Here is a 9,780-nt window from a genome sequence, read left to right as displayed (position 1 = left end):
CATATTGCAAGATGTGGTCCACTGCACTGAGCAGAAGGATGTCCGTGTTCTCCTCCATGTCCAGCTCAGATGAGTAGTTCTTCAGTGGGACAATGTAGGCGGTGGACATGCCAAGCAGAGCCCCAATCTTGGTCATCTACACACGTGTGCATGCACAAACATGGGTGCACACACACACGTTTGTTTCACTATCCTTGTGGGGACCAAACAATTTATTCCCATTCAAACTCCCACTTTCCCTAAACTCCTAAATCTAACCTATAACACTAATTCTAATCCTAACTGTGTCCCTGAACCTAACCACTAAACCTAAAATAGGTTTTTCCTTGTGGGAACCCCACTTCTCTGGATTTTCCTCGTTTTACTATCCTAAGATTTCTGGTCCCCATGAGGATAGTAAACCCCCCCCCCCCCCCCCCCCCCCCCACACACAAAACACACACACACAGTGATTAAATCATACTGTATTCTTGATATTTGGTTTGTTTTACTTCCAATATTTGAGATGAAATGAAGCTCCTCTTTTGAACCATCTGACGGTGCTGTTGTATTGGAAACATTTCTTCCACTTGGACACAGCAAACCGTGATTCTGCAATGCTGCTATATTTATTCAGCCTGGTAAAATGATTAGCAAAACATACAATTCGTTTTAAATGACCATTTAGGACTGACTTAGAGGTGGTTTTGGACTATACTCATGTGTACTGTATGCTATAGCATGATTATAGGGCAATGGCCAGGTTGACGTCACCAGGTTGTTCCACTGAGTCTTCCCAACACTCAAGGCCGTCTTAGTGTGTCTGTGAAGCTTCATCATGTCTTATGAACATACTTATGAGCATACTGTACAAGGAATACAAAAAGTGCAGTTCACACAAAAAGTACAGATTGGAATAAGATGACTAAATGTGACATGCCTGTGTCAGGGCTCTGTACATGTCATGCTCCATAGCACAGTCTTGTTGGCCACTTTTGAAAAGTAAACAGATCTTTGTACATGCCTGTGTCAGGGCTCTGTATATGTCATGCTCCATAGCACAGTCTTGTTGGCCACTTTTGAAAAGTAAACAGATCTTTGTACATGCCTGTGTCAGGGCTCTGTATATGTCATGCTCCATAGCACAGTCTTGTTGGCCACTTTTGAAAAGTAAACAGATCTTTGTACATGCCTGTGTCAGGGCTCTGTATATGTCATGCTCCATAGCACAGTCTTGTTGGCCACTTTTGAAAAGTAAACAGATCTTTGTACATTGCGAACATAGTGACTCAGAGGTCAGTGGTCCCTTCCTATGTTCAATCCATTTTTGCCAGTCTCTAAGGGCTTAAAGAAACCCCTTTAATGCAGAGCATGCAAACACATTACATACACAGTAAGTTCCCAAATGTATATGGTAACTTCATTTTGAGAAGCCTATTGCAAAATGTGTCAGTCACATGTTTTATCTGATCTGTGACATTTTCAAAGAACTGTCTGTTGAGCAGAACATCTGAACCTGTCGATGTTTATCTGTGACCCTGTCCTATTCGTTTCAATCAGCAAGATGAAAGAAGTTATTATACTGTCCCTACTGGGGATTCTGGGAATGGGAAGGGGAACTAAAGATGAATTAGGTTGGTAAACCCCCTTACCTTGTTGGGTCCCATGGGAATCTATTTTCTATTGTTCTGTATGTAAAGTTAACGCATAGAGATAGTGTCATTATTTCAAAAGTGGATCTTTAAATATAGTCTTTAAAAACGATTTTATAACATATAAGAAGATTATCAGATGGTAACATGATTTATGGTTGATCTGTGTGCTGAATAGCTATCCTCAGTATTCTCCTTCTGGCCCACAGTGAATGTTGCTCTGAGCTTTCCTCATTATTCTTCTTCTGGCCCACAGTGAATGTTGCTCTGAGCTATCCTCATTCCTCTTCTTCTTGACCACAGTGAATGTTGCTCTGATCTATCCTCATTCTTCTTCTTCTGGACCACAGTGAATGTTGCTCTGAGCTATCCTCATTCTTCTTCTTCTGGCCCACAGTGTATGTTGCTCTGAGCTATCCTCAGTATTCTCCTTCTGGCCCACAGTGAATGTTGCTCTGAGCTATCCTCATTCCTCTTCTTCTGGCCCACAGTGAATGTTGCTCTGAGCTATCCTCATTCTTCTTCTTCTGGCCCACAGTGAATGTTGCTCTGAGCTATCCTCAGTATTCTCCTTCTGGCCCACAGTGAATGTTGCTCTGAGCTATCCTCATTCCTCTTCTTCTGGCCCACAGTGTATGTTGCTCTGAGCTATCCTCATTCTTCTTCTTCTGGCCCACAGTGAATTTTGCTCTGAGCTATCCTCATTATTCTCCTTCTGGCCCACAGTGTATGTTGCTCTGGGGGGCAAAGCAGCCCAATCCTCCACATTCTATGGAGGCACTGCAAAAAGATCCCTTGATGGAATATGGAACTCGACTTACGAAGATCACTCCTGCAGCCACACTTTGGGAGAGACCAACCCCTGGTGGAGGGTGGACCTGCCGGAGACTTACCAAGTCCCCTCCGTCACCATCACCAACAGAGATACTTCAGCAGAGAGGATCAACGGGGCTGAGATCCGCATTGGAAACTCCCTGGAGAACGATGGTAACAGTAACCCCAGGTATGTCACTGCCCTTTCATCCTACATTTTAGCTTAGTAAAAATGCCTTTGACAACTTTTACTCCACTAGATTCCTATTTTATGTTTACTTTTCACTCCCATATATTTTCACTGACACCCAAAAGTACTCAGGCAGGACAGCAAAATGGTCCAATTCATGCACTTGTAAAGATAATATTACTGGGTAACTTACTCTTTTACTTCTATCTTTTTGTACTGCCGTATATTTACTTTTACTCAAGTATGACAGTTGGGTACTTTTTTCACAACTGGGCTTCAAAAGGAGGTGACGATAGAGAATACGAGGAATCCACCTCCTCCTAATACATCTTAATGTTTCATCCAGTTGTGCGTTGAGATCCTACATCCCAGCAGGGGGCTCCACTACATTTCAATGTCACGGGATGTTGATCCAGAGATGATCGATGGGGCTGAAATCCACTTTGAAAACTGCAGATTAACGGCAACAACAATCCATTGTGAGGAAGCTCGTCAGAAAATATTGACTTATTTAAAACACTAAAACACACAGTGCATTTGATGTTTATGATTTGAGATCAAAAACCTGATTATACGATTTCCTTCTTTCGGTGCGCTGTGATGTCCTCATATCCCGCGAGGGAGGTCATGGCCTTTCAGTGCAGAGGGATCAAGGGTCGCTATGTGAACATCTTCTTGTCGGGCTCAAATAAACACCTGTCACTGTGTGAGGCGGAGGTGAATGTGGGCAGGCGTCCTGGTGAGGAGCAGACATTATATGGTATTGTCATCAATTAACAGAAGGGGCAATACATGTTCACTTCATCTAAGTTTATAAGCTTGTTAGGGTGACAAAATCATGACATCTGGTCAAACTTGACCTATTCCTCTAAATTACATCCAATTCATTGGTCCTTTTACAGATATGGACAAACATCTTTCCTCTGGTATCTACAGGGTTTTAGTTACTATTTCTCTGATGTGTTATTGTTGGACATTAACTTGCCAACATGGTAGCTATTAGATGACTTGAAGCCATGGCTAACTGTCTTTTAAGCCTGTGACTCAAACCCTTATGTAGTGTACTGTTTACTGTAGAGAGGAGGGTGCAGGATATGAAGAGTGCAAAACATTCTATGCCTATATCATAAGACTCAATATGGTAACACAATATACAATATTTTTTACTTTTGTTGTTCTATAGAGAATACAACCACTGTTTGAGAACGTTTTCATTGAGATCATTAATTAGTACAGCTATGTACTGCATCTTGAACTGACAATGATCCATTTGTAAACCCAATGTTTTTAATCTTGTTTGTTCTGTGAAGAGAATGCAGCCACTGGCGGGATAGCCAGTCAGTCGTCGCAGTGGGACAAGTTTGGAGATGCCAACAATGCCATTGATCTGAACTGGACCAATCGGTATCTGGAGGGGTCCTGCAGCCACACGAAAGATATCGACCCCTGGTGGCGGGTGGACATGAGCAAGACCCACAACGTCACTTACGTCACCATTACCAACAGAGGGGACTGCTGCTCCGACAGGATCAGTGGAGCAGAGATCCACGTTGGGGACTCACTGTTCAACAAAGGCAATAGCAACCCACTGTGACTTATCTTCGTAACACAACTTCTGGCTGGCTACACAGCCCACTATGTGTCATCCCAGTAACACAACTCTCCCTTAAACAACACAGCCATCTCCATAACTCATCATCATCAACTATGAGAATTTAACCAGACTTAAAGGGGCAATCCGGAGATGAAACAATAACAAACGGTTCTCCCGCCCTAGGGATGGGTCTGGAGAAATGTAACCACTCTTAAATTCATAGACATAGCTATGGATGCAAGGACTGACCATCTGTGAAATTAAAATTATAGTTGAAACCATGTTTTGAGGCTATATAGTTTGTTTACATTTACTTTGTTTAAGAACATTACATACATGTTCTGATGGGCTACGACAGTTGAACTAAGCTCATAAGGCATTTCTAAGTTACAGTATATTCTTCAAGAATCCATCATTAATTTATACATCCCAAAATGTATTTAGCCACTACAGATTGCCCTTTTAAGCTTCAGGAAATTCATCCCTGATCCCTTATTTTGATCAAATACTGTTTGTCCCGCAATCTTCTTATAAAATATAACAATGCTCAAGATTCCTATACCTGTAGGTGTGACGGGATTCCATACATCCCTGCTGGGCAAACCAGGACATTTCCGTGCAGTGGGATATCGGGGCGCGATGTCAACATTCTCCTCCCAGGAAAAGAGAAGTGCCTGACTTTTTGTGAGGTGGAACTGCACGCAAGCACCTTTCAGGCAGGTATGGGCTCCAACATTCAGAATGTACACCTTCTCCAGCAGATACCTTTTTTTATTATTGTTTATGGATACAATTTTTTTTACTCCACTCCCTTTCTCCCTGTGCCTCTCCTCCTTTTTCCAGCCCTGCCTTCAACTGTCACTGAGACAGCTGTTACAGCTCCAAACCTAAACCTGGCCTGGCTGTGGGATCTTCTGAGATCCCTCAGAAGACTTGCCATTCGGAAAGATCTGCTACTCCTACATCCAATGATACAGTACCCTCCAGGCTAAAATTGGGACCAGAAATCAGAAATTCTTAACCAGAGGCTTGTAATTTTTCTGAGCAAACCCCATCCCTCTTGTTTGAAAGAAGGCAACTTGGCAATGATGGGAAGAGTGACCCAGTTGTCCAAGCTAAGCCGTCTGACCCATGCCGAGAACGCCATCGATGGTCGCCTGGATGCAGAGTGCCTCTCTGGCTCCTGTGCCCACACCCAGCTTCAGAGCGACCCCTGGTGGAGGGTGTACCTGCTGGCTGTTCACAAAGTCACCTCCATTACCGTCACTAACAGAGAGGACTGCTGCCCCTGGAGGCAGGACGCGGCAGAGATTCTCATCGGAAACTCCCTGAAGAACAACGGCAACAGTAACCCTCAGTGAGTAGGCTGAGCAAATATGTTTACAATAAACTACTCACAACTCAGTTCTACTAAAGTACTAGTACATGAAAAGCACAATGCAACCAAAGAGTACTACTAACACAGTACTAAAGTACTACTATAATTGCCACACTGCTACTGTGTAGTTACTGTAGCAGTACTATTTCAGAACCAATGGGATCACCTAAATAAAGGATACATAATATAAATCCTGTAGGCTATTGTATGAATGACTCCTAATCCACCTGGCAGGTGTGCTGTGATCTTTCCATAGCGGCTAGGGACTCTGTCACCTTCCAGTGCCACGGGATGGAGGGACATCATTCGCCTGGGCTGCTTCAACCAGTGCTTGGTGGGTATATGATGGATTAGAATTGGGGTAAATTCATAGAGATGTACTAGAGAGCTCATCCCCTATCTTTGCAATGGCCACTTCTGTGAGAGCATGGGCAGCACCATTGAGGGCTGTCCCCATTTTAAAGTTGTCCATTTCTTCTTCTACGAGTGTATTGGCAGTACCAAAATAAACTGAAAAGGTGCATACCATTACCTACTTTGCTGGAGTGTGTATAGTTTGAACAGATAGATTTACTGCCACCTGCAATTATGGAATGTTTCCTCAGGTGTATACAGGTAATTAATTGGCTGAATCCTCCTACTGACCTACTGTGATCCTTCCTTAACCCATTGCAAGTCCTACCCATTTGACTAATTCAAAATGGTGAAAATCCTCAATGCACATGCTGAAACAGGTTTTGGGACACATGCTCCCTCTAACCAACTCAATGGGTCAATTACATTTCAACACAGTTGATTCACGGAAGGCCGAATCCTAACTTCAAATCGATGTATTTACCTCAAGTTTCATGCATTAGGATTAAGCCTGAAATGAGTTGACATGTGGTAGTTTCAACCCTGATTTTGAATTGATTTCCCTCACTTCTCGTCTTCTATTTCTCCACTGACGAAGAGACCTACAGTGCCTTGCGAAAGTATTCGGCCCCCTTGAACTTTGCGACCTTTTGCCACATTTCAGGCTTCAAACATAAAGATATAAAACTATATTTTTTTGTGAAGAATCAACAACAAGTGGGACACAATCATGAAGTGGAACGACATTTATTGGATATTTCAAACTTTTTTAACAAATCAAAAACTGAAAAATTGGCCGTGCAAAATTATTCAGCCCCTTTACTTTCAGTGGCGCAAACTCTCTCCAGAAGTTCAGTGAGGATCTCTGAATGATCCAATGTTGACCCAAATGACTAATGATGATAAATACAATCCACCTGTGTGTAATCAAGTCTCCGTATAAATGCACCTGCACTGTGATAGTCTCAGAGGTCCGTTAAAAGCGCAGAGAGCATCATGAAGAACAAGGAACACACCAGGCAGGTCCGAGATACTGTTGTGAAGAAGTTTAAAGCCGGATTTGGATACAAAACGATTTCCCAAGCTTTAAACATCCCAAGGAGCACTGTGCAAGCGATAATATTGAAATGGAAGGAGTATCAGACCACTGCAAATCTACCAAGACCTGGCCGTCCCTCTAAACTTTCAGCTCATACAAGGAGAAGACTGATCAGAGATGCAGCCAAGAGGCCCATGATCACTCTGGATGAACTGCAGAGATCTACAGCTGAGGTGGGAGACTCTGTCCATAGGACAACAATCAGTCGTATATTGCACAAATCTGGCCTTTATGGAAGAGTGGCAAGAAGAAAGCCATTTCTTAAAGATATCCATAAAAAGTGTCGTTTAAAGTTTGCCACAAGCCACCTGGGAGACACACCAAACATGTGGAAGAAGGTGCTCTGGTCAGATGAAACCAAAATTGAACTTTTTGGCAACAATGCAAAACGTTATGTTTGGCGTAAAAGCAACACAGCTGAACACACCATCCCCACTGTCAAACATGGTGGTGGCAGCATCATGGTTTGGGCCTGCTTTTCTTCATCAGGGACAGGGAAGATGGTTCAAATTGATGGGAAGATGGATGGAGCCAAATACAGGACCATTCTGGAAGAAAACCTGATGGAGTCTGCAAAAGACCTGAGACTGGGACGGAGATTTGTCTTCCAACAAGACAATGATCCAAAACATAAAGCAAAATCTACAATGGAATGGTTCAAAAATAAACATATCCAGGTGTTAGAATGGCCAAGTCAAAGTCCAGACCTGAATCCAATCGAGAATCTGTGGAAAGAACTGAAAACTGCTGTTCACAAATGCTCTCCATCCAACCTCACTGAGCTCGAGCTGTTTTGCAAGGAGGAATGGGAAAAAATGTCAGTCTCTCGATGTGCAAAACTGATAGAGACATACCCCAAGCGACTTACAGCTGTAATCACAGCAAAAGGTGGCGCTACAAAGTATTAATTTAAGGGGGCTGAATAATTTTGCACGCCCAATTTTTCAGTTTTTGATTTGTTAAAAAAGTTTGAAATATCCAATAAATGTCGTTCCACTTCATGATTGTGACCCACTTGTTGTTGATTCTTCACAAAAAAATACAGTTTTATATCTTTATGTTTGAAGCCTGAAATGTGGCAAAAGTTTGCAAAGTTCAAGGGGGCCGAATACTTTCGCAAGGCACTGTATAATCAAAACAGTACAGACGAAGAGACGTTTGACCATGAGAAAATATCATTTGAGACACAATATCCAGTTGATACAGTGCATGGTAAGTTGCCCACATAGTCTGCAAACTGCAAGCAAACCCTTTTGCATTTGTTGTGTGTCACTATGGCTGTTTACATAGGCAGGTCACTTCTGATCATTTTGTCACTAATTTGTCTTTTGACTAATCAGATTAGCTCTGATTATGAGCCGATGTGAAAATATCTGATGTGATTGGTCAAAAGACAAATTACTGGGAAAAAGATTAGAATCTGGATGCCTTTGTAAATGCAGCCTATTACACTTACAGTGCCTTCAGAAAGTATTCACACCCCTTTGACTTTTTACACATGTTGTTGTGTTACAGCCTGAATTTAAATTTAAACATTTAAAAAATGTCACTGGCACAATATCCCATAACGTCAAAGTGGAATTATGTTTTTCATTTTTTTTAACCAAATTAGTAACAAATGACAAGCTGAAATGTCTTGAGTCAATAAGTATACAACCCCTTTGTTATGGCAAGCCTAAATAAGTTTAGGAGTAAACATTTGCTTAACAAGTTGCCCCTTTGAACACGGTGAAGTTATTAATTATACTTTGGATGGTGTATCAAGACACCCACTCAATACAAACTCAGTTGCCGGAAAGGAAGGAAACCACTCAGGGATTTATCCATGAAGCCAATGGAGACTTTAAAACAGTTACAGAGTTTAACGGCTGTGGAAGAAGAAAACTGAGAATGGATCAACAACATTGTAGTTACTCCACAATACTTACCTAATTGACAGAGTGAAAAGAAGGAAGCCTGTACAGAATACAAATATATTTAAAAATATGCATTCTGTTTGCAACAAAGCACTAAAGTAATACTGCAAACAATGTGGCAAAGCAATTCACTTTTTGTCCTGAATACAAAATGTTATGTTTGGGGGAAATCCAATACATTACTGAGTACCACTGTCCATATTTTCAAGCATAGTTGTGGCTGCAGTATGTTATGGGTGTGCTTGTAATGGTTAAGGGCTGGGGAGTGAATAAAAAATGAATGGAATGGACCTAATTCTAAAAGAAAACCTGGTTAATTCTGCTTTCCACCAGACACCGGGAGATGTTGTGTTCAGCAGGACAGCAACCTGAAACACAAGGACAAATATACACTGGAGTTGCTTACCAAGAAGACAGTAAATGTTCCTGAGTGGCCCGGCTAAAGTTTTGAATTAAATCTACGGCAAGACAAATATGTCAAGAATTGAACATGGTTGTCTAGCAATGATCAACAACCAATTTGAAAGAGCTTGAAGAATTTTGAAAATAATAATGGCCAAATTTAGAGCAGGGTTCCCCGACTGGTGGCCCGCAGATAATATTCCACAAATTTGACCCGAGGGTTATATTATTAAAAGACTAAAGTCCATATTATGGCAAGAACAACTCAAATAAGCAAAGAGAAACGACGGTCAGTCAATCCGGAAAATTTCAAGAACATTGAAAGTTTCTTCAAGTGCAGTCACAAAAAAACATGAATTCTAAATAAATCCCCGTCAGTGTCACCAGCAAAACACCCTCACCA

At 41.8% G+C, this 9,780-nt stretch overlaps 2 protein-coding genes across 2 annotated transcripts; both read left to right on the top strand.

The window, feature by feature from the left end:
- The first annotated feature begins 160 nt into the window (after nucleotides 1-160).
- LOC149984514 (fucolectin-5-like) lies at nucleotides 161-3,056 on the top strand. Its single transcript, XM_090230575.1, has 3 exons — nucleotides 161-164; nucleotides 2,358-2,634; nucleotides 2,981-3,056. The coding sequence occupies exons 1-3, from the start codon at nucleotides 161-163 to the stop codon at nucleotides 3,054-3,056; spliced, it is 357 nt and encodes a 118-aa protein (XP_090086701.1).
- On the top strand, nucleotides 2,981-5,797 carry LOC110514382 (fucolectin-3-like). The gene is made up of 3 exons (XM_036972421.2): nucleotides 2,981-3,373; nucleotides 3,945-4,948; nucleotides 5,072-5,797. The coding sequence occupies exons 1-2, from the start codon at nucleotides 3,235-3,237 to the stop codon at nucleotides 4,226-4,228; spliced, it is 423 nt and encodes a 140-aa protein (XP_036828316.1). The 5' UTR covers nucleotides 2,981-3,234; the 3' UTR covers nucleotides 4,229-4,948; nucleotides 5,072-5,797.
- The last annotated feature ends 3,983 nt before the right edge of the window (nucleotides 5,798-9,780 follow it).

Source organism: Oncorhynchus mykiss, chromosome 3 (genome assembly GCF_057628025.1).
Source record: "Oncorhynchus mykiss isolate SJ-2025 chromosome 3, ASM5762802v1, whole genome shotgun sequence".
Lineage (NCBI taxonomy): Eukaryota > Metazoa > Chordata > Actinopteri > Salmoniformes > Salmonidae > Oncorhynchus > Oncorhynchus mykiss.
Note: the sequence above shows the minus strand (reverse complement) of the source record. Positions and strands in the feature narration are given on the sequence as shown.